This window comes from Pygocentrus nattereri, chromosome 18 (assembly GCF_015220715.1).
Source record: "Pygocentrus nattereri isolate fPygNat1 chromosome 18, fPygNat1.pri, whole genome shotgun sequence".
NCBI classification, from domain to species: Eukaryota; Metazoa; Chordata; class Actinopteri; order Characiformes; family Serrasalmidae; genus Pygocentrus; species Pygocentrus nattereri.
Window position 1 is genome coordinate 19,777,158 of NC_051228.1, and position 27,841 is coordinate 19,804,998.

The window sequence follows — 27,841 nt, forward strand, 5'->3', positions numbered from 1 at the left end:
TTTGAGTTGGTCATCCTTTAGTCTTTCATCAGTGGTCACAGAACACTGTCCACAGGATGCTGTTGGCTGGATATTTTTGGCTGGTGGGCTATTCTGCTCTGTGAGGGTCCATGGGCTTCTTACCACTGGAAAACAGGATATATGTATATACATATAAATACATCTACAGCACCAAAAAGAGTTCTTCTATTATGGCAATGTCAAGCTTGTAACATTTGTAACATTAAAATAACCCTTTTTGGTTCTATATAGGACCATATGCAACACACTCTAAATCAATCTGATGAACCATGGTGCAAATGCAAATGGTTCTTTGAATGCTCATCATTCTATACAGAACTGTTGTCTTTACTAAAGAACGCTTTGAAGATCCATAAGAAAGTAAAAGACACTCCTGTAAATAAAACTAAGAAAAACAAAAAACAAAACAATTAATTAAACATCATCATGCTTTCTGTGGTATTGTGTGTGCATTTATGTGACATGCGTCACACTCACTAAATCCAAGCAGCCAAGCAGCTCATCCATTTCAACAACAAAGAAGAAGAAAGATATTCCTGAAATCACTTCTCATCTGATTTTTTTATTGTTGTTTTTGCATAATCAGACATACAATGAGAAGCAAAAATATTGTGACAATCAAGTGAAATGGGTTTATCAAATTTATATTCCAGATCAAAGATGAGCTTCAGGCCCATTCCCAGGTGTTTTCTATACATTTTAAAACATACTGTCATCTGTTGTTGTGTACTCCTCACATTTCAGCTGAGCATAAGTATTGGGACAAATGAACAGCTTCTTTCAGCTGGTGCTTGTTTTGGGGCTGATTTGACTTCAGCCCCCTTTTTAACAGATTTTAATTCAGTTTAAATAAGGATACTGGCTGTCTGTTAAAGAGGAGGCTGAAGTCATATCAGCGCCAGAACAAGCACCAACTGAAAGAAGCTGCCATTTGTTCCCAGTTCGTATGCTCAGCTGAAATCATATGTGCAGAAAAATAGCTGTACAGGAAACAATGGGCTATTTCTGATTTTGTTTACATTATATAGCTGATTATTATAGCTATTTTCCAGGTCAGGTTTGGTCATTTCTTGTCAAAGTGTGGTGGCCCCCAAACATGCATGTGTCTGGGGGCCTTGTGAGCCCAAGATCCATCCCTGGACAGTGTTCTGTCTTGGGCATTCATGGCTGCTTCTGGAACTGTCTTTATTGATGATGTAGCTGCTGATGGTAGCAGCAAAATGGCTTTTGGAGTGTACATAAAGATCTTGTTTTCCCATGTCCAAGCATACATTACCAAGAATTCAATAGAAAGATGTGGTGGACTGTTATAGCCAGTCTCTTTATTTAAACCTAATTCAAATCTGTTAAAGAGGGGGCTGAAGTCATATCAGCCCCAAAAACAAGCACCAACTGAAAGAAGCTGCCATAAAGGCTTGGCAGAGCTTTCCAAATGAAGGATGCTCAGACACTGATGTCAGCAGGCCGCAGACTTGAGGCAGTTATTGCTTGTTATACACTGTTAGAAATGAAGATTCTGTGCAAATAAGTTTTTGTTCATCAAGGTACAAACAAATTAAATGTTCCCTCAAAGGTACAACAGTGGATTTAAGGTCCAATTGTGTACCTTAAGTCATTTCTCCATGTGATAAGTATGTATTTGTGCCTTTTCATAACTTAATGTTTTAAAACAGAACAACAAGATAAAAAGCCTGGAGACGAGACAGGGTGTAGAGTCAATACAACTTAGAAAATATCATTTCAATGGATTATGGTACAATTATGTTCCCTGATTAAAGATACTGAGATGAACCCTTGAGGGTACCACCCCAGTGACAAGAGGGGCACTGCCCCAGTTTTGTACCATTATTTCTGAGAGAGTAGGTTTGGGACCAAATACTAACTTTAAACAACTTAATTTCACTTTAAGTAAACATTATACATGGCCAAAACTGAAGGAGTAAACCAAACCATTTCCTGTATGTCTTATTTTGTATGAAAAACACTGTCCAGCAAAAAGGCTGTGCTTTAGTTTCATGCTAATATTGTGATGTCGAACCAAATTTTTTAAGGCCAATCAAAATAACCCATTTAACACCATTATCTATTTGCTTCTCACTGTACCTCAAGGAAAACCACGAGCAACCATAAGAAAGTATAAACTCAGTTTAAGTGGTATTTCTTGGTAAAATATCAGAATATCCAGTAGAAAACTTTAGAAACATTCATGTTAACTTTTTATTACTATAACTGTTTAACTAAGAAATATAATTTAGTGAAATACATAATACATACAGAGGGCAGCCACCTGCAAATCTAGTATTTCTTCTGAAATGAACACAGAACACAGTTTGGCTGCTCCAAAGACATGGTGACTTTAGGCTTGCTTTACATTTTGAAACTTTCATGTAACTAGTTGCATCTTGTAAGTTGCATGGAACATTTACTCCACTTGTTAGCCACATTAGCTGCTTGTATTTTTTTGACAAACTGTATAGTTTTTTTTTTTTAAATAAACTCATCTGTGTAGTATTAGTAACATTTGCATATTTGCAGCCATTTTATCATCTTTGTATAATTTACCAGCTGTCAATGCCATTCTTAATTTTCTTTACCATTTTTAACCATCTGTCTTAATTTGTTCTATGGTAAGCATTTAAAAATGAAGGTTTAAATAGCTATTACAGTGACTTTGCTCACAAAAAGAGCCCTCTGGACACTTTTGGACACATAGCGTACCTCTAGCATGTGGAAATTTCCAAATTGCAAACTACATGAACGTCCTGTGAGTAGAGTAAGTATAATGCTACAAAAAAATACATTTATTAACTTGGAGTTGTGTGTCTTATTTTGACTGATAATCCTGTTTGAGGTTCTGTTGAAGAAAAAATCATCCAACAAAAAAAAGGAACTTCTACTGCATCCTATTCAGCTGCCCGCATGAGGCAACTGCAGAAGTGCACATAACACAAGGCCAGCTCAGAGGATCCGAATGCATAGAAAACTCTTGGCTTGAATATGATGTTAGATTGCATTGGTGGACATAGAGGGTTTTCCATAATAGATATGAAAAGTATGCTGTTTAGTTATTACATCAAATATTTAGTGAGAACACTCATTATTGTTTATTGTAAGTTATTAGGTCATTACTGCTTCAGAAGCAGTAAAATACATGGCAATGAACAGTCATAGCAAATAACAGCTAAAAAGGCAAAAGAAGCATTTCTGAATACGTTTTTAGAAATAATGATTAAAAAATACTCTCAATACACCTAGAAATTTCAAGTTCAACTCCCAGCAGGATGACACCGAGGAAATGCATGCAGTGTTTTTTCCCTGGCTTCCTTCTGAGAGTTAATCGATCACAGGATCACAGTCTAGCTGTCAGTACAGTAAAAAAGAAGGATTATCAAACTCTTTTCTGTAATATGTCATGAGTATTAAAGAAAGCTAACAACAGAACACTAATTCTACATCTTATTATAGCTTTTCTTTTTGACAAACAATTTGTTATGCATCAGTTTGAGCAGAGAGAACATGAAACTCAATACTCAACCTACATCATTATTGTGGGTAAAAGGAAGCAGGAACTGCGCTGCTCCAAAACTCCCGGGCCTTATTTGCCGTTACTCCCTACGCTTTATTGTGCCTCTGGCATTGTAAAACTATCTTTAATTAAGTAGAGCTGCCTCAGTAAGGTTTGTCCTTGCTGCATGAAATGATGCCTAAATATTTCTCTACTGATATTGTGCATCACATCTATTCTGCTTCAGATATAAATGATCGCAATATTCAGAAAAAAATGGATGACAGGTTGAAACATTTATTTTTATCAGAGAAAATTTAACTCATAGAGTGTTAAATTCTGTCATATGTGATAAAAAGTGAACTGAATCTCCTAATATCCATTGTGGTGCTGGGTTTGTGCCACATGCTCAACCACCTGACTGTATCTGGTGAGTTAATAAATGAACAAAAATATGAAATAAATAAATAAAGGCATTTGAAAGTCTTTTTTGGTAGTTCCCACTATTTGGTACATAATAACAGAACACAGCTTCATTACTGTATCTGCACATTAGAACATTTAATAAGCCAGCAGTTGATGTTAAGACGTGATTTGGGATGTAGTCTTTCAGGCGTTCTGAAATGCCCCGAAGGTGCTTTAAAAATCAGAGAGCATCTGAATTTCTTTATTTAAATTACATTTTTCTTTTTTTTTGCACGATAGAACTCTGAATGGTTGTAAACAAGCTGACTTCTGTCTAAGTTCAAATAATTCAGAATTTTAAGGCAGCCTGGTAACTATTTTTAAGTTAACCTCAATTGTTTACAGTGTTTTAACAGTACAGTGTAGTGTAATGTATAAAACAAAAGCATGGGGCAGCTTTTGATCATCTTGAAAAGGGTCCAACTCATCTAATTTAAAAGAAAGCTGTTTTAGTGACATTGTTGTAAAACTTGTTTAGTTGGTCTTCCAGATTCAGATTAAACCTCTCTTACACTAAAGAAAGTTTTAATGAAGAATCACCACGAAAAGCAGATCTAGAATCATTATAACACTGTCTGTGTAGGATCTGTACAGGAGGGCTTGGGGAGACCTTTCAATCTGGAGGCCATCGAGGAGGCCAAAAGACTCATAGATGAGGCTTACTTGTACTCTCGTCAAGAGTGAGTCAACATTTCTCTAACTTGAAGCATATATTTATCATATTCATGTGTGAATGTCTGTGCAAATTGTACTGCAATATGTAACTGAAAACATTTGTGAATATATTTTAGAATATGCTGAAAACATATTGCAATACAGTCCATCTTATATGTTTACAGGAGTCTGGCAAGGGTGCGTAAGGACACCTTCATCAAGCCGTCTGATAAGCTGCGACTGATGAAGCAGCCGTCCTGAAAGACACGAGATGCTGTGAGAGCTGCTGACTACCTGCAGCAGACCCTGAGAATCATCTCTGAGAAGACACACCACGAACACAAGAGATCCATTAATGCTACAGGTCTGACATACACGCTCTTTCTCACACATACACACACAAGTGAAGATACAGAGACACTGCTGCTGAACATTCTCAAACCTCATTTCATCATTTGCCTTACTTCTGACTGATTTGCCTCTGTTATCATACCAGAAAAAATGAAACAAAGTTAAACCAAAATATCTTCAAAGCTGTCTGTTCTTTCTCACAGCACTCATTACTCCCGAGGAGCTGCAGACTATTGTGCGCCTGACTGGCTGTGCTGCTCAAGTCCGGACCCCTTCCTGTAGGACCACGCCCCTTATCAAGAAGTACTGCACCGCCAACAGCGTTTGCAACAACCGGTGAGCACCGCTCTAACCTGCCCCAACCAGAAACAGAGGGGTACTGCATTCATCAGGGGAATTCCCTATAAATCTAGAAATCATGGGTGTAATAACAAATTGTGTCATTTTGATCAAACTTTTTAGCAGTTTGATCTTTTTACTATTTTTCAAAAGTCCTAGAGACATTCCTCCGATTATCTCAGTGTGCTGCCAAAGGCATAACCATGCAAGAGATTCCTCTTTCATGTTACTAGTGTCGTTGCAGGTATACCATGGACAGCAGGCAAACAATGGGCCTCATTCATTAATATCTGTCTAATTTTCTTATTAATTAGGTTCTTGAGAAAGGTCCTAAGAAAAAGTCTAAGTCAGCTTCACGTGTTTTGACGTGTTCTTAAAGCACAGAGATGTTCACAACTTTGCGCTCCTGAATGTGTAGATTCTTATTTCTCCCAAATAAGAAAACATTGGTGTATAAAAACTGTATAAGTGGGTCTTGAGAAGAAATTGCTTCTTAGGAATGGTTGGTGAATGCAGCCTGTTATGCTTGTATTGTTGTTTTTTTAACTCAATCAAAATAGTCATTCATTCCCAGCTAATGACATGCTGCCACCATCATTGCATTCTTGAGCAAATTAGCTTCAGGATTAAGACGGTAGATGTCTGTTTCTCTGAAGTGTAGAATAGCTAACAGTATTGTTAAGGATCTTTAGGAGGAATCCACTCCTTGGTGCAGCAAACACACCCTTAGCTAACTGGCTCCCTCCTATTTATGAAGATGGTATCTCCCAGCCTGTAGGATGGGACCCAAGCAGACTCTATAATGGGGTCCTGCTACCTCTGGTAAGACACCAGTCTTTCATTCCATTGAGCGTTATTTTGTCAGTCCAGGTTCAAATGAGATCTTTTTCATGTCTGTACTTCCAGGTGAGAGAGGTGTCTAACCGCATCCTGAGCACCGCAGATGCTGACGTTCAGGGCGACAGTGAGTACACGCACCTGGTCACCTTCTTTGGCCAGTGGAACGACCACGACCTGTCCTTCACTCCACATTCACCCAGCATCCGATCCTTCAGCAGCGGCATCAATTGTGATGAGAGCTGTGAGCGCTCTGAGCCCTGCTTCCCCATCCAGGCTAGTCCACAGGAAAAAAAACATTTTTTTTTCTGCTAAGATCCACAATAATGTTTTCCCTCTAAAAGAAATGTGTGTGTATGTGGTGTTTCACTGCACAGATGGGTTGAATGCAGAGGGGAAATTTCCCCATTGTGGGACTATTAAGGGTCACTTAATCTTAATCTTAATCATCCAGGTGGAACTGATCCTCTTATCCGTGGCCTGATAAGCCGACCGGCTAAGCTGAATCAACAGGACCACATGCTGGTGGATGCACTGAGAGAGAGGCTGTTTGCCTTCAGAAGTCACATTGCTATGGACCTGGCATCCCTCAACATGCAGAGGAGCCGTGACCACACCCTGCCAGGTACACACATGCCCACAGGGTTGGGCACCATACTTTGAAGTAGTGATGGCTGAAAACTTACTACACTGTTCTAAACATATTTAGTAACATATTCCATTGAATTACATAAAAATTAAACTTTTTTATTTGAAACAGGCAACCAGACTGAACAGCCAAAATAATGCTGAGAATTTTTATAGACTAATTCAAATAGTAAATTTAACTGAAACATGCTAAATGAATTACATAAACAAAACTGCCAACCGGTTACAGTGAGGAACAGTGTGAATTTTGCCATTTAATCAGTGTTAGCTGAATGCATGGTGATTAGATAAGAGCCACTACACACAGCCCAAAAGGCCAGATTTCATTCCTGTTGCTCATGTAACCTGATCTTAACAATGTAGCACTTCTTTCACAGCAATGTTATCATACACAAAGACTCATTCTGAAAACAGTGATCACAATTTTATTTTTGTCTACATGAGCTCATGTTGTCCTCTTTTTTCTATTAGGTTTTACTGCATGGCGGAGGTTCTGCAACCTCTCCACACCTCAGAATGAAGCTGAGCTGGCCGTGGTGCTGAACAACACTGACTGATTGCACTTTACGGGAAATCCCACCAACATTGATGTCTGGGTGGCAGGTGTATCTGAACCTTTTGTCCTTGGAGGCCGAGTCGGACCTTTCTTCTCCTGTCTCATTGCAACCCAGTTCCAGAAAATCCGTCAAGGCGACAGGTATTGTGTGTGTGAGACAAAAATATCACCAAATAAAGAGAGTAAATGCAGGTGTGTATGGTGGTAATATTGGACTCTCTCCATCCAGGCTCTGGTGGGAGAATCACAGGGTTTTTACCAAGAGGCAGAGAGCCTCACTAGCTTCTGTGTCTCTGGCTCGTATCATCTGTGGCAACACAGGCATCAGAAGAGTTCCTGGTGACCCCTTCCGCTTAACCAACAGATCTGACTTCACAGATTGCAATGAAATTGTGGATCTAGACCTCATTCCCTGGATTGAGGCTGGTAAGGCAGCAGATGAGACTCTTTGCACTTGTGCATTACACAAACAAAATCAATGCTTTTTCTCTTCTGGTCATGTAAATGTGAATATTTGTTTAACAGATAAAATTGTTTAATACTGATGCAGTTAGTGTAGTCCCACTGTTAGTTCTCACCCTTATTTCCAGAACACATGACGGCTACCAACTAATGATAATGTTAACTAATGTTAATTATCTGTATTATGTTCAACTTACATTTTGTAAAGGCAATATTCAGAATATGTTTAGAATACTTAACCAGTAAATTTTTGCGGTATTAATCATCTCTAAAAGAAGGACCACAAATACTTGTTTAGTACTTAAAAATCAGAGCATGGTACGTAAAGACAGTATTTTAAAATCAGAGCAAGGTATGTAAAGATAGCCTCCAAAGAACTCTTTACAAACACTGAAGTTTCTGCTAAAGCCTGAGAAGATAAATCAATGTGATCAGTTATTAATCTGTGTTATTGAGCTCTGCTAAAGTCTGAGTAGACTGATTAATCAATGTGACGATCAGTTAATAATTTCAGTGTTACTAAATTCTTTTAAGGGATGATGGAACTGAACTGTCTCCTAAGTAGTGGTCATCTTCACCATCAAGAAGCTTAGTACCAGTATTGTACTGGACTCATGCAGGCATTTTGTGGAAAGTCATCACACTGACTAAAAATCACAGCTACCCGCTTTATGGTCCAGTTTGCAAGATTCTGTTATTGAAATATGGCAAACTGTTTGCGCTTCATAGAGCCAAAAAAGTTAAGAATTTAATTTAAATTCAAGTGAATTTTTCATGAAATAGAAGAACTACATGAAGAAAACTGCCAACCAGTAACAGAGGGGAACAGTGTGCAATAAATAACAAATACAACAGTTTTTTCCATCTGCTTTATTGAGATATATTCTGAAAATGTTACTTTTTATGTACATTTAGGACAGTGTATTGTATTCAGCCATTGCTACTTTTCAAAGTATTCTTCCCAACTCTGGCATAGTTGACACAGTTTATGAACTACACTAGGCCTTTGCAGTGTGTTATCGTCTTTCCTTCTGTTTGCTTGGGTTGAGGGTTCTCTAATTAACATAGGTCAACTTTTTTGCAGTTGTTTTCTTTTATGTGTCAGACTAAATTAAGCTAATTTACTTTAACCATTTTCAGAGGTTTAAAGGCTCTGATTTTCGATACTTTCTCTTAAGCTGAGGTATTTTTGCATTGATCAATGGATTTTTATAAGTATATTGCTAGAAATAAAGGTTCTGTGCAGGTCCATTTGTTGTTCATCAAGGTACAAACAATGTAAATGCACCTTCAAAGGTACAGCGGTGATTTTAAGTCCAATTGTATACCTTAAGTATGTTTATCCTAGTGGAAAAGTAGATATTTTTATCTTTTCATAACCTGTTTTAAAACAGAACAAACACAAAAAGCTTGGAGACTATGTGGGGTGTGCAGAGTCAATACAACTCAAAAAATGATCATTTCAATGGATAGGGCAGCCCATGTGCTGCTTCAAAACAAATGTTTAATGAATTATAATGTGTGACTGCCTAATGGATTACCAATATATAAGGTAAAGTCCCCAAAGAGAAGAATTTTATCATAGCTTGTGGATTCTGCTGTATTAATTCAGCATTTTCTAGCAAAAAATATAAAGGAACAAACTCTCCCTTCATAGCTAGCAGAAACTGTAGTATTATGACAGCAGAGAAAGTGGGATGGTAGAAACTGAGGCTGCATTGTCCACATCATGAAAAGCATTTACCTGTCTGCTGTTGATACTACTCACCTGTCCGTCGTTTATTTCCATTATGTCCACTCAGGCCTCATGTAGTGCCTTCTTTGTGCTCTCGAACGGGAAGATAGACCCATTGCAGCATGGGCAGAATCCATCCCAGCAGTATAAGTCGCTCCCAGAAGGCACTCCAGTCCTATAGGTGGGCAGAGGTCCTCAGATGATGATCCTGGCCTTGGTCCTCTTCTTAACAGAGTCTAGAAGTAAAATAAAAAAAAAAAATACTGTTAGCCGAGAATGTAGCACACCCTGGAGAATAATAGGTTAATGAATGGGAGTAAATGGAGCTCAATGGCTTAAAACAAAAAGTTAATATAGTTTCTAATCACTTGCCTAGAACTTTCTTTTCATTTTAGAAAGTAGAGGGATGTATTTTACTAAAAAAGCAAAGAAAACTCATTTGTATGTTTCCTTTTTTCTACAGCAAACTTGTTTTGGGCAACAGGACACTAACTTTACTGCTAGTGAGTGCTGATAGGTTGGCAAGCGGAGCAGCTCATTGTTCATGCTCACAGACATCATGACAGTACATGAGGTGCCATTTTAAGCTCCTATAACTCAGTTCAAAAGCTCAAAAGAAAATATAACAGCAGTGCTAAAATGTATGATGCTGTTCTGCTTTCAGGAAATGATTGCATTATTTTATTTTTGCTCAAATGCTCCATCTTAACCAATTAATTTTGGACTTACTTGGGAGCGCCCTCTAGACATTACAGAGTGGTAATTCTCCTCTCTACAAGTTTTCTGCTAATGCTATGTTCTTGCACAGTAGTGTGTACTGTACAATACACCATTGTGCACCAGCCTCCCAGAGTTTGAAGGCAGAACAGTATCAGAAAGTGAGACGTTTAAATTTGAGCTTAAATATGTAAATAAGGTCTATCCATGCGATTTTACTAAATCAGTTTTTTAAATGTTTATGTTGCTTATCGAATAATCTGAAGCAGGCATACAAAGATTGTGGGATGCATTTGAGAAAGCTGTTTTATTATCTACTTTCAGTGTTTGTTAGCATGATTAGTCTAGAAGCTCCCGTTCTAAAAAAACTAAACATGGGCACCAAACATGGCTCCACTGATTGGCTGCATTTGGTGTAAGTGAAAAATCATGTACATTTGATAATTTGACTAAATTGTTCTTTTATGTTTAATTATTTTTTAGAAAGGCAGGACGGTGGCACGGTGGGCAGCGTTGTCGCAGCACAGCAAGTAGGGCCTGGGTTTGATTTCTCACCTGGGTGACCGGGGTCCTTTCTGTGTGGAGTTTGCATGTTCTTCCCGTGTCTGCATCGGTTTCCCCCCACAGTCTGAAGACATGCAGTTAGGCCAACTGGACATGGCAAATTGCCCCTAGGTGTGAATATGTCTGTCTGTCTGTCTGCCCTGCAATGGACTGGTGACCTGCCTTCCACCTGATGACCACTGGGATAAGCACCCTTTGCGACTCAGAAGAAGAAGAATCTTAGAAGATGTGTGTATTTAATAGTGAACAGTGAGTTAAGGGTGCCAATATTTTTGCCATAACTGTATGACGAAGAGGATTTAACGATTATTTATTTTGGACAATTTCAGTTCAAGACACTAGAGGTTACAAAAGACTCTATACCTCTCGAAACTCTAAACTTATGTGGTGTTGAGGGCTTTTCCCCTCCGAACTGCTGTTCGCCACTCGGAAAAACGTGTCTGTGACAAGAAGGTTGTACTCAGTGTTTCTCTTCTCTTTCTCCTCCACTGCTCCTCGGTTCACTCATTCATCAGTCAGAGTTAATCTGAGCAAAAAACATTTGATACTCAGATATAAATAATATTAAGAACAAAAGAGGTTATTATACTTAGCCTAAGTCTAAGTCTAAAAAAAGACAATGAGTCTAAAAATGTAAGTAGCATGTAAGTGAATAGGCAAACCATTAAATTTTGAATAGAAAGATTGTGTATATATATATATATATATATATATGATCTTTCTGAGTAAAAGCTGAATTTAAAAAAATAAGCATTGAATACAGTTGCAGGCAACAGCTTCCTGGGACCAAGACCATTAGGATAATGAGGATATGGGGTCTATCAGTGTGTGCAAAACAGGACAATTTGCTTAATCAAAAAAGTTATACATCATGCTAAATTGCCCCTGGGTGTGAGTGTGTGAGTGACTGTCTGTGTCTGTCTGTCTGTCTGCCCTGCAATGGACTGGCGACCTGTCCAGGGTGTATCCTGCCTCTGCCCGAAGACTGCTGAGATAGGCTCCAGCACCCCTCCGCGACCCTGAGGGAGAAGCGGCTTAGAAAATAGATGGATGGTTGGAAAAAAGTCATACATTAAATACTTGTTTCAGGCATCAGTTTGTCAGAAGCAACAGTAAAATGAGTCGTAAATGAACCTTTTGCTAAGTAATTTGTAAAGATGCACTGATATGGGAATTCTGGACAGATGCTGATATCTTTCACGTACATATCTGCCAATGTTGATACATACATTTTTGAGAAATTGAATATTTCTGTACTAAAACAAATAAAATGCAGGTATTTTAGCATAGCAACCCAACATCAGCCACACATTTTGCTCTTCTGTAGTAAAATAAATGTGTCCCCAATAAAATTATCCCTGAAGAGTCATTATAAAACAAAATCTCAAAATATAAACAAAGCTCTATTTATTATATCATTTTGTATGGTGAAATGACATAGGCCTATATGCTACTACTAGCCACATAAATTGTTTATTACTTTTCGTTGTAAATTAAATGCCCAGACATACTCCAAAAAAATATAACCTAAGAGACAATAGCCACAACTTCATCAAGATCAGGCGTGCCCAAATTTTTTGTTTTGGAGGCCAAAAGGCAAACCAAATCAATATTCTAACAAGGAAGGTAGATTTCAAACCGTTTTTAACATTAAACTATAAAATGGTGCTAAAATGAATAAATAAATAAATAAACTACAATTTTAAAGGAAAATTTTCATTAATAATGTTGCATACAGTATAGATTTGAGGGGTGTGGTTAGGATAAATTTCTGATGGGTCAAATCAATCAAATCTTCCTCACAGGCCAATTTGGGGCAGCTCTGATCTAGTTAAATAGACAAATACAAAAGTAGAGCAAAGAGCAATGTCAAATTAGGCACTCTGAAAATAAGCAAGAATATGACTGACAGTGACAGTAACGTTTCCCAGTAGAGATACAGGAAAAGTTCTACTATAATATTAAATGATGTAAGGAAATGAGTCAAAACATTTTAAGGTGAGGTTAAATGGTTTAAAGACTGGTTTGTCATTCTGTATAGATTCACTGCAAGTTTATGAGAAGGACTGTCCAAAATTAAGTTATTTAAAAAATACAGAAGTCAGAAAGTTAGATAGGATTACATAAAGGTTAAAAACAGCAATTGACATTTATGTTTGTGGCATGGTAATTTACAGTTATGGCAACATGGCTGATAAAACACAGAGAACCCATTGGTGCATTAAGCTTATACTTTTTTTTAAACCTATGCAGAATATCTTCATATGAACCATAGTTTGCAAAATTGGACTATGCCTTTAAGATATGGTGGTAGGGTGAGATACAACTGACCAAGGGAGGGAACTCTGAGAACTTGGGCTAGAACTAGAAGGCTGGACCATTGTTCCTGTAACTGAGCTACCTGAACCACAGCTAGGAAAGGTAGGGATGGAAATTTATAGGGCGTTGGATGGAGGAGGGGTTACCGACATGTTTCTCCTCCTAAACTTCAGTTATTTCATAACTCCATTTAATCCAGTCTGGAAGGTTCACATTAGCTCAGAACCTCCTTCCTCTGTTTTAGGGCTTTTAGATGTTGGACATTTACATAAAGCTGAAGTGATTGATGAGTTTGCTGTGTTTTTATCAGGAACAGGCTTAAGTTTTCTGCTGCTCTGAGCAGTGGGCTAACTGACACAGACTAATTTATGACTGTCAACAACTTTTATTTACACCTGGTTTGCATTTATAATAGATTTTTATGACAGCAAGTTTAACTTTAATTTTTAGGAACATCTAAAGATTTTGTAACCTCGATCACAAAAATGTTGACTGTTACATTTGATATGTGGTCTCTTTGCTCAAGACCCCACCACTACCTGTTAGCATCAGAGGAGTACGTACATATAAATATACTTCACTCGGTCACTCCTTACGACTGTTATCAGAACGCTTATTTCAGTTTTGGCAGTTAATGTACAGTCAGCTGGTAACTTAGGTCTCTTGCAAGTACAGCGCTATGTAAACTAGATGACCAAAAACCAGAGACATGCAAAAACGTCCCATTAAATAATAAGACAGTTACAACCAATTTAATCATCACAATTCAGCATAATCATGTATCATTAAGTGTCCTTGTTTATAAGTTGATTGTGTCTTATGGCAGATTGGCTGGCATATTGCCATGACTCAGGATAACAGGGCATGTATGTATGTATAGCTATGCTTAAACACACCCCTCACCCATGATAAAATCACAGCAGCAGCTTCTTGTGGCTTATTGCTGTAATAGCTTATCTTGTGTAGCACTGGCTTTTTTGAGATTTTGAGAGCGCACTACTAAAGCTGGAAGAATAATCCCATTCCTATATCACCCCTCGACCCTACCAGTTAATCCTTATCCCTCCATTTTGCGCATTCACCCCTGGAGTTGTGTGTCCTGATTTTTGTAAAGATGGAGGGGTATTGTGAAGTGTAGCCCACATGGCCCTTCAAAGGTTTTTCAGATGCACAATCCAGAATGTTATATGAGAAAAAAATGGCAAACTGGCTGACACTTCAAGTTTGAACTGCTGCTTCGTTTAAGGTGAAACAGGAAAATTCGAACAAGAAGCTGACTTCAGCTTCATGTCACCAAAGAATTAGCAAGTGATGGCCAAAATTGAACAACTGTCCCATCCCCCCTCTCTGAAAGCATATCATTTTCTAAATGTAACTAAAGTCCAGTAGCGAGGTTGAGGCTGAACTTTGCCCTCCTCTGCTATCACTGCAGACTGGCAGGGTCACCTACATAGCAGGTTGTCCCATTTCATATGGGAAGATTTCAACCACTACCCCTTGTAACAGTCAAGGTGGCACTCGTAAACAAGAGGTAGGAGTAAAAATAAGAAATGGGACTGGGTCTTAAAGTCCATCTTTTAAAGTGAGAAGGAACTGAAAAAATACTTTGCAGAAAAAAATTGAATTACTCTGAAATAAAAAGCCACATCAAAAACAACTATTTTAACCTTGAGCAGGACAGCATGTTCCAAGAAACAGACGTATTTGGTATTTTACATTTGCATATCTGGAACAATCAAGCTTTATGTCCTGTCTCAGATTTATCCTGCCATATTATCTGGGCCACTTGTTTAAAGACCGTCTTCCTCAAAGCCTTCTGTCCCCTTTTGAAAGAAGAATAGTCCAGTGATACAAGTCTTTAACCCTGTTCGAATATCTCACCTGTGTTGTTGCTGATAAGCGTGGCCATTACCACATCACACCCTGCCTTAACTCTTCACACCTGAAGTCATTTCCTTATTCCGAGCACACGGAAATATTACAGTCTTAGACACTGATAGATCTGAAAAGCACCAATAGAACAATAGCCCCACTATTTTCATAACAAAGAGAAATAATTTAGTGTGATTACTGCTGTATGCATTTGTAGTCATATCAGAATTTACTTGCAAAACCTGATGTACGTCAGGGGAAAGCACAAGGAAGCACTTGATCAATCACTTGATCAATGTTTACTTCTTCTTTATTATGCCTTAAGAAAAGAATCACTGTTCTGCTATAAGGTATAACTTTGTGGTTAAAAAGATATTATTATGACATTTGGGGGAAATAAATGAAAAGCAAGAGTAAATAAACAAAGAGGGGTTTCTTAGATAGCTGGACAGCTGATGCCAAAATATTTCACTGCCCAGTAGATGAAAAAAGTGACTTTCCTCTTGGACAATGTTAATGTAATGTTTAAAACCTACGACAATCTACAGCATAATAAAAAATTACAACAGAATATACTGCAGCCCTGTACAGCTGCACATAATGCATCCTGTTTTCCCAGATCTTTACTTTGAATACAAACTGAAGAAAGGAATGTTTATTTTACTTTTTATAAATGTTCTCATATTGCAAAGGGTGTTTACTCTGCAATACAACATATTTTCAAAAAACTTTCAATGACTCTTATTCACAGTAATAAAGACAGTGTGTTTGACTACGATTTAAGGGACTTGTTTATGTTGCTGGTTTGTCTGACCAAAAATGTAATATTTTACTTTGATCTGCCTTTATTGAAGCTCTATTGTAACACGCGGCTCTCAAATATCAACATTTTCTCCTATGAAAGGAATTAAAATTTCCCTTAGACAAAAACAGACAGTTGTGCTGACCTCACCAAAATGCAAAACTAAAAAAAAAAAAGGAAAAGAAACTACACACATACACACTGTCTCTGTCTCTATCTCTATCAAATACATTTATTGTCTTGGAGTGGGCTAAATGTTTCTTGACAGCCATGTCCTCTTTCTTATTCTGTTGAAATACAGATGTTATCACGGCATATGACAAAAAGTGTACAACAAAAATAAAGGAATGTTTTCTGTCACTGTCCTAACTTGAGGCAATGGTGCCAGTGCACGTGCCCAAATGCCAGCTTGCAGGAAAAGAATGCATATCAAATTTACTTGAATTTGATGGTAGATTATATAGGTGGACACAGTGTGTATCAGTCATAATGAACTATCTCAGATATAAGAATAAACAGGTGATAATTTGCATTACTATTAGCTTATCAGCTGTGGATGAATAATTAAAAAGTAGGCCACTGTGCACTGACTTGTGTTTGCATGTGTGGTTATTCAGTGATCATTTATATGTTTGCACAACTTGTATTGCATTTCAAAAACAATCTATTTATAGCAAAGCCATATTCTATGTACATGAAAAAAAGATATACTTTTTTATGATAAAGCATTTTAGGTTAACCTATTTAAAAATGAAGAACACAATTCTGGGAAAATGTATTACTTCACCAGAGATAACACTGTGTTTTACTGCCCGGGGAGGTGATTCCTGGCATCTGGCTGGAAATCAGTTAATCAAATGAAATAGCTCTGGCCTTGAGCTCTGAGAGCCATAAACAAAAAGAACAGATGATTAACCTATTTCGTATGCCTTGCTGCAAAAGAATAGAACAAAATAAAAGACATTACAAATGATTTCTAGCCTTCATTCTCAAAGTAATGGTACGGTCAAAAAAAATGATAATACATTTTTAAAAAATCACACAATTTACTACTTAGTTAATCAGCCAAGACATATTTGCTGACCAAATTTTGCTTCTGCAGTTTGCCTCTCAAACTACATTCTTGTCTTCATTCAGCATGACTCCTGTGTTCTAAATGGTTGCCCCAGCATTCAGCTACATGGTGAGGTTTAGTTCATTTCTACAGTTTATGGTAAAACATACTGTGTCCTAAACCACATCACCAAGTCTGCTTAACTTTAATGAAGACCTCAATGCAGTTTGAGTGGGTGTTGACCTCTAGTGCTGCCTCACAGCTACAGTTCTGAACTAAAGATGCAAAATTTGGACACCAAATGTGTCTTAGTTAATCAGCTTTATCTGGGGTATGTCGAAAACAAAAAACTAAAAAACACAATGAGTTTTTGGAGCGACACCACAGAATAACCATTTGTTTTTCCTTAATGAAACTTTCAATGTATGGTTCTTTAAAGCTGTAGTTCTCAAACCGGTCCTCAGGGACTCCCAAGTGGTCCACATTTTAGTTTCAACTCATAGGGATGGAACAGAAATGTGAATCAGTTGGGGGTCCCTGAATAGATCCCACCACGTTAATAACCATTTTTGTAAATGACATTTGTAAGGGTGATGAACCTCCACATCACCAAACATCTAAGCCAAGAACTATCTTTATTTTTACGAGTTTCCTTTTTGGCAAAGTACCAGTAGGGCTATATCACGCTACTGAACTCTTATCAATACTTGAGTCAAATAAGATGCTAAGTAAAAGGAAGCAGGAAATACTCTACTGAAGCACATGTGAGATACAGGAAGGGTGAGGAATATGGCTGTGTATAAAAGTCCTGTAGCACAGCAGGAATGTACACTGCACACTCCAATTCATCTCAAGAGAAGAGGAATCAAACACACAGGTGAGAAATTACATGCATCTTAGGCTCCTGCTCAGATTGTTCCATTCCATATCTTTTGTACTATTACAGTCTTTCTGACTTTTATTTGAGAGGCATTTTTGCAATACACAAATGATGTTGCACAGAGCGTTGTTGTACAATGTACTTAGGCATAAAATGTCTGCATCGATGCTGTTTAGTCTGTGCTTTAGAGAGAAAAGTCTGAAACACATTTTTCAAATGTGTAAAGCTTGAATTATATTATTATCTGTCAGAGAAAAACAACTATACATGGAGGATATAAGAGTAGAAAATAACTATTTTGATGCATTTTTAGATGCAAATCACCTGGTTTGTCTATATGTCTAGCAGTCAGTCACCCAGTCAGTCAGTCACTCACTCACTCACATTTAGCAGGGCAAAGATTCTCGACAGTAGTGCAAGTAACTTTTGCTGCCTCACAAGAGCGATGTTCCACATCAATGACAATTTGTGTCCTTGTTTCCTCTTAGAAAGTAAAAATTCAGCTGCACAACGCTAACTTTGTGTAACTTTCTTTCACTAGTAATGCGTTTAATTGAGAAGCCTCATAGAGAAGAGTTTGATCATGACGTGTATATTTCTGTAGGCTGAATATGTTTCTCTATTACTATTTCAGATATGAATTTCTTAATATCCATTGTGGTGCTGGTCTTTTGCTACACACTCAACTACCCAAATGTGTCTGGTGAGTTAACCCATGATAAGAAAATTTCAACAGAAAATTCAGGTTATTTGAAATATCGCTGGATCACCAACCTTGATTAGTTGGTTTTCCAGACTAAAGAGAGTTTTAATGATGGATCACCCCTAAAAGCTAATCTAGCATCGTTATGGAACTTAATGGCATTAGATGGCATTATTAGATGGGTTTATCTCACAGCTGAGCTGAACAGATATAACAAACCATCTACAGAGTTTATATTCCTACATGTTTCTGTGATTTTGACTCTGTACTGTACCATCTATTTGTGTAGGATCAGTACAGGAGGGAATGGGTAGACCTTTCATTCTGGAATCCATTGAGGAGGCCAAAAGACTTGTAGATGATGCTTACCTGTACTCTCGTCAAGAGTGAGTCAACATTTTTCCCAGCAGCATTTTTAAAATGCTTTTTAATAGGATTTTATAGGATTTATTATCACATGTATAATACCAACATACAAATTAATGTAATATAATACAAATATTTGAGAAGGCACTGTATTTAGATTCTAAAATCTGCTGAAAACACAGCACAAACGACTTTCTTATATGTCTGTGTGGTTGCTGTTTACAGGAGTCTGGCGAGGGTGCGTAAGGACACCTTCATCAAGCCATCTGATAAGCTGCGTCTGATGAAGCAGCCGTCTCGAAAGACACGAGAGGCTGTGAGAGCTGCAGACTACCTGCAGCAGACCCTGAGAATCATCTCTGAGAAGGCACACCACGCACACAAGAGATCCATTAATGCCACAGGTCTGACCACCTCAACCCCTTTCAAACACTTTGCTGCAGCAAAAGCATGATATTATTTTATATGAGTTACTTCTTGCTTTCAATCCAAATCACCTTTGTGCTTTCAAGTTGAAGACAAGATATGTTTTGAACTTGCTGAGAAGTTATTATTGTGATTATCTTTTCCAGCAAATGATAGTACAGATTCAAAACCTTTCAATACAAAATGTAAATACAATTAAAATATAATTTATTGTGAAACTTAGTATACAGTTCAAAATGAAATAACATAAATTTTAAAATAGTGTAAAAAAAACACAAAATGCATTCTTTTCAACTTTTAAAAATTAACTGGTTCTATAATATTTGATGACTGATGTCATCATATCAGTGTTATAATCCTGCACAAGCATTTTAAAGCCAGTATGTGTATTTATACTCTATATATTTGTTCCTTCTCTCAGCACTGATTACTCCTGAAGAGCTCCAGACTATTGTGCGCCTGACTGGCTGTGCTGCTCAAGTCCAGCCCCCTTCCTGCAGGACCACGCCCCTTATCAACAAGTACCGCACCGCCAACAGCGTCTGCAACAACCGGTGAGTTAAACAGGGACATAGTGGTAGTGCACTTAAAGAACTTGCCTATACACCTGTAAGTCATAAGTTTGGCTAATGACATGCTGATATGGAATTTATCTAATGTACTTTTCAGTTATTCCTTATATAAGTTCTAGAGACAATTATTTTAATTCCCTAAATATATCACCAGAGAGATTATTTATAATGTGATTTCTTGTTTATGTTTTCATTGTTGCAAATATAATGGAGAGCTAGTTAGCTACATCCCTATTTGCATGGCTGGACTTTTACTGAAATTATTCAGCATTAAGGCAATAAAAACTTATTTTAAATCTTGTCCCTCTCAAGGGTAGAATAGCTAACAGCGTTGTTCTGGATTTTTAGGAGGAATCCACTCCTTGGTGCAGCAAACACACCCTTATCTAACTGGCTCCCTCCTATTTATGAAGATGGTATCTCCCAGCCTGTAGGATGGGACCCAAGCAGACTCTATAATGGAGTCATGCTACCTCTGGTAAGACACCAGTCTTTCATTCCATTGAGCTTTATTTTGTCAGTCCAGGCTCAAATGAGATCTTTTTCATGTCTGTTCTTCCAGGTGAGAGAGGTGTCTAACCGCATCCTGAGCACCGCAGATGCTGACGTTCAGGGCGACAGTGAGTACACGCACCTGGTCACCTTCTTTGGCCAGTGGAATGACCACGACCTGTCCTTCACTCCACATTCACCCAGCATCCGATCCTTCAGCAGCGGCATCAATTGTGATGAGAGCTGTGAGCGCTCTGAGCCCTGCTTCCCCATCCAGGCTAGTAGTCCCTACTGCATCCATTTCTGTTCTGAACCAACGTTAAATTAATATCTAGCATAGGCTACACTAGACCTACACTAGAACTTCAATCTGTTGATGTGACTTGGTGTTGAACATCTAGCGTTCTTCCTCTTTAAAGAATCCTTCAACCAAAATGCTAAACTTGGTAATGAGGAGCAAAATCAATTACTGTAATCATAATAAAAATTTGTTTACTTGTCACGTTAGCATCTTATTTTTCAAAACATTATATTTAATTAAATCCTTCACTGAAGAAAATTTACCATGACATACAGACTAAACTTTTGCCAACGTTTTGAATTTTGCTTAGTTTCCTCGTGATGACACACGCCGGCCCAAACCTGCTCCAAACAGCTGCCTTCCCATGTTCCGTTCTGCACCTGCCTGTGGTTCTGGTAACAATGCTTTCATTTTCGGTGGCATACCCAAAGTAAGGCAGCAGATCAACTCCCTGACGGCATTCCTAGATGTGGGCCAGGTGTATGGCTCTGATGAGGGGCTTGCGCGAGAACTCCGTGACCTCTCCAACGACAACGGCCTTTTGCTGGTTAATGACCGTTTCCAAGACAATGGCCGAGATCTGCTGCCCTTTACTAAAGTGGCCAGCAACATGTGCAGCACACGCAATCAGATCCTCAACACCACAAAAAATCTAGAAGAAGTTCCATGTTTCGTTGCAGGTCAGTGTTGCTTTCCAGTACTTTCTGGGACTCAATCAGAGTCTAAACTTGCTCATTGCCTCTGAAATACAGAATAGTAGTAATAGTTAACTTATACAGCATGTTTCACCTGTTTGGAGAAATGCGTAATAAAGCAACTGACCCAGCATTATGCAAAAAAGTGCAAGAAATTAACTGACGTTGCAAAATGTAATTTTAAAAGTTCTGCTCTTGATGGCTATGCAGGTGATGCTCGTGTAGATGAGAACATTGCTTTAACTTCAATACACACTCTGTTTGTGAGAGAACACAACCGTCTGGCCCGTGCCCTGCGCATACTCAACCCCCAGTGGAGCAGTGAAACACTTTACCAGGAGGCTCGCAAGATCATTGGTGCCTATCACCAGGTACTGCACACTTACATGTTCAAACACACACACACACAGACATATTTAAACTTACAAAGTCCTGATAAATGCAACTGAGTAAAATACAAAACTAAGTTGGATTCTTATAAACTCCACTTGTATTTCTTTGGTGCTGACTTAATACATACATAATGGGTGGAAAAGTGGAAAAGAAATAATGACTTTTATGGTGTTTCTGCCTCATAGATCTTGGTGTTTAGAAACTACCTGCGACACATTGTGGGTCCTGAAGCCATGCAGAGGCAGCTGGGTCCCTACCCTGGCTATGACCCCAATGTTGATCCAAGCATTGCAAATGTTTTTGCCACTGCTGCCTACCGTTTTGCCCATGTGACCATTCAGCCTCTCGTCTTCCGTCTGGATGAAAACTTTAATAACCATCCACAGTTCCCCAGCATCCCTCTCTTTGAGGCCTTCTTTACACCCTGGAGAGTTGTCTTCGAAGGTAAGAACAGGCTTTATTAAAATCCATTTCTGGAGGATCCCATTATTGGACACAATCTGATTTGAGAATCTGATAGCTGAAGGGTGAAATCAGGAAAAGTAGAGCTGAAAACTTACCACCTCTGCTTTGACGATTGCCTGCATTTTGTCTCTGCCTACCCAGGTGGTATTGATCCTCTGATCCGCGGCCTGGTTGGCAAGCCAGCCAAGCTGAATCAACAGGACCACATGCTGGTGGATGCACTGAGGGAGAGGTTGTTTGCTTTCACCAGTCACATTGCCATGGACCTGGCATCCCTTAACATGCAAAGAAGCCGTGACCACGCCCTGCCAGGTACACATGCAGTTATGTTCACACAAAGAAGTTTTTTTATTCTCTGTACTTTCTGACTCTCATAAAGACGTCTCTGAATGTACCTTGACAATGCACAAGTTTAGTGACTGTAGAGCGACCACTATACACAGAAGGTTTTTCTCTCTGGTTGCATCAGAGGGAATACCTTCAAGGCAGGTTTCTTCTTCAGCACATCTCATTGAGATCCATCCTAGACATATTCACATGGACAGATCAGATCTTTTTCTGAGAACACTTTACATATGTTATCATACACAAAGACTTATTCTGGACACTCAAGTCAACTGTTCTCAAGTCCAACCCTCAGAACCATATTGTATTCTAATTCCATTAGGTTATAATGAATGGCGGAAGTTCTGCAAGCTCTCCACACCTCAGAACGAAGCTGAGCTGGCCGTGGTGCTGAACAACACCGATCTGGCAAGCAGACTGATTACACACTACAAAACTCCTGCCAACATTGATGTCTGGTTGGCGGGTGTAGCTGAACCTTTTGTCCCAGGAGGCCGAGTCGGACCTCTCTTCTCCTGTCTCATTGCAACCCAGTTCCAGAAGATCCGTCAAGGCGACAGGTATTGTGTGGGATCAAATGAGCTTCACAGGACTGATTGAATGCACATTAAGCAGTGGTTTTCAATCTAGGCTAAAATAAATGTGCTTGTGAACGGTTCTAATTTGAATCTCTCTCCATCCAGGCTCTGGTGGGAAAATCGTGGGGTATTCACCAAAAGTCAGAGGCAGTCATTAGCCTCCGTGTCACTGGCTCGCATCATCTGTGACAACACAGGCGTCAGGAGAGTTCCTGTGGATCCCTTCCTATTTAACCCCAACAGAGCTGACTTTGTTGACTGCAACGACATACCAGATATAGACCTCACTCCCTGGATTGAGGCTGGTAAGGCTAAACAACTAATTTCTGGTCATGCACACTTGTGAAATCCACAGATAAAATCAATGCCTTTTACTTCTTTGGTCATTTAAATGTGATTATTTGTTCAACACATTTTGATTTTTAACATTACTGTTCATGTTCCAGTACTCTTTCCAATGATACTAAGTTTTCCTTCAGTTCTTCACATCACATTATAGCCCCTTGCAAAAAAATCTCTGTTACTCAACTAGGCAGATGTAGACTAAGCTATGCCCAATGAAAGTAAATCATGCTGTCATGGACTTCCATTGCCATTCCATTATCAATTCTAGAGTGTGACACTTTGAAGCCTTGATTGGCTTTATTCACTTTTTTTTAGAATTTTCTTTTCAGAAATGTGAAATCGTAGGTCTGTTGAACAAATAATCACATTATATGACCTTGCTGTTTTACCTTTATTCTGTCATGTATTCTTAGAAGACTATGTATAGAGTATAGTTTAAAATACTGTCTTTATAGTTTCTGTGGTGTTGGCTTACCTCTGGTATTTGACCTTCTAGGCGAGCGTGACAGTCACAGTGTACACAGTGGAAATGAGGTTAGCCAAGCATTATTTCATATGAAATAAAAAAAAATTTAAAAATCACTCATGAAGTGAATGAATTTATTACACTGGGATTGATTTGGTACCCTCATGAATTGACTCAATGATAAAGACTTTACTGTTTTTATTAAAAGACAGGCGTATATGGGAACTCTCTTTCCTGGGACATGGCGTTCCATACAAAGGCCTTGTGAAGTGCACCAGTAAATGTACTGTGATGTACAAAGACACAGAGAATCCCTGAATTGCACTAGGCCTTTGTAGGACAGTCCATTCTCTTTGCTTGGTTGCTTGGCTCAATGATTCTCTGATTAATTCTCTGATCTAATTACTCCCTCATTGAGTACTTTCCTATCTTCTCTAAAGTTATTTTTATGTCCATAACTGCAAGATATGTAAATAATCTGTTTTTTTAAATTCCCTTTTCAGATCCTGATGCAGAACCGTTACCAGGACCCACAGGACCTAGAGGACCTGCAGGCGAACAGGGTAATGTAACTGAAAATATTTTAAATTAAAAAGAATATTTAGTTAGTAGTGTTAACTTGGTACTAGTGACTATTGACAGATGCTGCGTTTTGAGGTAAACATGTACGGCAGAAGTATTTTGTTGTATTTTGGTCTCAGGCTCAGACCCCTCTGCTCACAGAGGTACAAGTATTGATATACACTGCATGCTAAAATTACCACACATCAGAATTTTGTCTGTTATGACTATTTGCACATCTAGCACTGGTTTTCGTCATGGCAATAGAACACAACTGTCAAGCCAGTTACTGAGCAGAACCAAGCAACTGCATTTTAACACACAGTGAAAACAACTGATGCTTTTCTGAGCAAAATATAATTGGTGACATTTTCTCTGTTTGACGAACAGTATGACATTTAAGATGAGTCTGTTTTTGTTGTGCAAAGATTAAACAAAAACAACAGTTTGTGGGTGGTTGTTTTGCATATCAGTCCTATAGCCCCTTTCCCTTTAAGCACTTCTCAACTCCTGTGCGGTCTGGCTCATTACAGCATAGCCTAAGCAGCTGGCAGCAGAATTGATTTTATAATGTATGATATTTACACAGTAATTTAAAAAATTGGGCTTCATGTTTGGCAGATTTGATCTTTTACAATCCGATACTGTTTGTTGGCTGGGAAACACTGTTCTAAGAGTAGTTCCTGTACTTCAGTGCTACCAGTGCTACCTTTACTATCTGTCGTTTTTGTAAAACTGATCATTCTTTTTTCAATCGTCATTCTATTTCTCTCACACACACACTTCAGGTCCCCCAGGGGCGCCTGGGATAAGAGGGCCACCTGGACCCCCTGGCCCTGCTGCTAACGTCACAACCCAGCGATCTGCCTTCTCTATGCAGCTCGGGACCATCTCCTCCTCCACCAGCCGAAACAGAGTTATTTTTTTCCGTGAGACAATCTTCAACAATTTGAATGAATACAGAACCGAGACAGGCGAGTTCACCTGCAGTGTGCCTGGTGTATATGAGTTTGTCTTCTTCTTAACATCATCTCGGAGCGTGGGCATTGTGACACTGCAGCGCAACCGTGCTGTGGTTCTGAGCAGCGTGGCATCTCAGCAAAGTCCTGGCAGACTGACATACAGCGGGCAGACAGTCCTGCAGTTAAACACAGGGGACAGTATAAGGCTGGAGGCCAGTCTGGGTAGCAATGGCCTTTCTACTGATAGCTACTTCAATGGACATCTGATTTTTACATCCTGAAGGGGCCTCTGGTTTAAACTCAATATGTAAATGCATTTCATACATAGACACTCCCCTCATACCTCAGCACATAATCAGCTTAACTATTGCCATTCCTGTATGGCTTTCCTCTGAAGTTTCTACATCCGCTTTCCTGTTTCCCTGCACTGATATAACAAAGCCTCAGCAACAGTCACCACAAATCACTGTTACATTTATAACTGTTTTATATTACAATGTCAATTTTATTTTGTGTATGTGGTAGAAAAATGTTTGAAGGCTGTTATGCAAAAATAATAAATTGTGCACATTTGCTTAATAGAATTAATGCTATTTTTTTCAGTTGTACATTTTCCAGGGATGTGCTTACTTTTATTTAATCTTGTTTATAATCGCAAGTGATGACATGTCAGTTTACATACACTTTCATATGTTTTGTAATAATACATAATGAATACAAATAAAAGAAAATGCTTTTCAGTTCAAGACTTTAAAAGTTTTTTGCTTGTTTATTGTGTATATTGGCACAAAAACATATAGAAGTGTCAGGATGTCTGAGGATATCTGGGAGTTTGTAGCCAAATCTCATTATGTGTGTTATTCTCTCTTTGTCATCTAATGTGAGCATCCACATGACAAAACAAGAAATTCTGCGACAAACTGATGTTAAATTTGTGATACTCTCCGTTTTATAAATCTGTTAAGATTTTAAAAGTCCTGTATTGTACACCCAGCCTTAGATGGCTTTTCAACACCACTCAGACTGTCTTCCTATGCAGCAATTATTTTCCAGGAGACAAACTACAGTGGTTTGAGTGACTACAGCACCCAAGCTGGTGAACTGCCTTGCAGCATGCTTCACGTATATGAATTTATCTTGTTTATAACATCATCTCAGAACATGTGCTTAGTCAACCTTACTTAGTCAATATACCACTGCAACAGCACAATGGTTTTGAGCAGAGTGGTGTCCCCACAAAGTCCTGTAGATAGACATGCAGTGGGCAGACAGTACTGCAGCTAACCCAAGGAAATGTTCATGGACAGCAATCAGTGCATTATTGCCTACTCTTGTAGTAGCTACTTCATGGGTCACCTACTCTTCACACCCTGAAGGGGTCTTCCTTCAAAATTCAACCTATAATGTATTTTTGCTTTTCAGAAAAGGGCGGTAGATGGGATGGCGATCTCATTAGATGCAGAAAAGGCATAGATGGCATTGAAGGGATAGAGTGGGTATAGACTTTATATACTTTACATAAATCTGGAATACGTGAAAATTTTATTAAGTGGATAGAGTTTCTTTATAAAAACTCGCTGGCTATGATTCTCACTGATGTTTTATCTGATCATTTTAGTATTCTATTGCTAAATTGAACAAGGAAGGAGACAGTGGGCAGCCTTGTCTTGTGCCTCACAAGACAAGGCTGCCCACTGTCTCCTTCCTTGTTCAATTTAGCAATAGAGCCACTAGCTGCGGCAATACAAACAGATCTTAACATACATGGTTTGAATACATCCAAAAAAGAACATAAAATCACATTATATGCTGATGATATTTTGATTTTCCTCTCTAAAACATATAGCGATCCTTACCTTCATAAGTATTTTTTCCAAATTTGGTCTTTTATCAGGTTATAAAATCAATTCCATAATCCATAGCTATGCCCATGGGTAGCTTAAAATGCATAGCACAAAATTCATCACCTTTTCCTTTTCAGTGGTCAGAGACAGGCTTTACATACTTAGGAGTATTCATAACCCATAACTTTAATCAGATGTTCAAAACAAACTTTACTCCATTGCTGGATCGTATCAAACTAGATTTGGAGAGATGGCATGTTCTCTCTATTTCTTGGATAGGCTGTATAGTATTGATAAAAAATGTTGAATGAATATTCTTCCAAGACTGTTTTACTCTATACGAATGCTTCTTGTCCTTTTCCCAAGCAAGTCTCTTAAAACTCTAGATAAGTGATTTAGCTCCTTCATATGGGCTAAGAAGAGACTGAAAATGGCAGTTTCACATCTTCCGGACGTAAGAGGGGGTTTTGACTTCCCGGACATGAAAAAATATCAGCTATGTGCTCACTTAAATTTTATATATGATTGGATACATGAAGCCAACTC

General features: G+C 38.5%; 1 protein-coding gene and 1 pseudogene across 1 annotated transcript; both read left to right on the top strand.

The window, feature by feature from the left end:
* The first annotated feature begins 1,184 nt into the window (after positions 1-1,184).
* On the top strand, positions 1,185-7,989 carry LOC108435377 (annotated as a pseudogene).
* Positions 7,990-17,730: 9,741 nt separating this feature from the next.
* Positions 17,731-26,111, top strand: LOC108435386 (eosinophil peroxidase-like). The gene is made up of 15 exons (XM_017711199.2): positions 17,731-17,778; positions 18,416-18,484; positions 18,774-18,870; positions 19,076-19,254; positions 19,698-19,830; positions 20,197-20,326; positions 20,411-20,617; positions 20,952-21,321; positions 21,547-21,707; positions 21,915-22,173; positions 22,336-22,506; positions 22,862-23,099; positions 23,223-23,422; positions 24,432-24,491; positions 25,278-26,111. Exons 2-15 carry the CDS (start codon positions 18,418-18,420, stop codon positions 25,730-25,732), a joined length of 2,727 nt encoding a protein of 908 aa, XP_017566688.1. The 5' UTR covers positions 17,731-17,778; positions 18,416-18,417; the 3' UTR covers positions 25,733-26,111.
* The last annotated feature ends 1,730 nt before the right edge of the window (positions 26,112-27,841 follow it).

Bases quoted from the DNA above. Each gene is read 5' to 3' on its own strand.
- LOC108435386 (XM_017711199.2), top strand. From the start codon at position 18,418: ATGAATTTCTTAATATCCATTGTGGTGCTGGTCTTTTGCTACACACTC. The intron at 21,322-21,546 runs GTCAGTGTTGCT...ATGGCTATGCAG, and splicing joins AGTTCCATGTTTCGTTGCAG to GTGATGCTCGTGTAGATGAG. The intron at 23,423-24,431 runs GTAAGGCTAAAC...TTCCCTTTTCAG, and splicing joins CACTCCCTGGATTGAGGCTG to ATCCTGATGCAGAACCGTTA.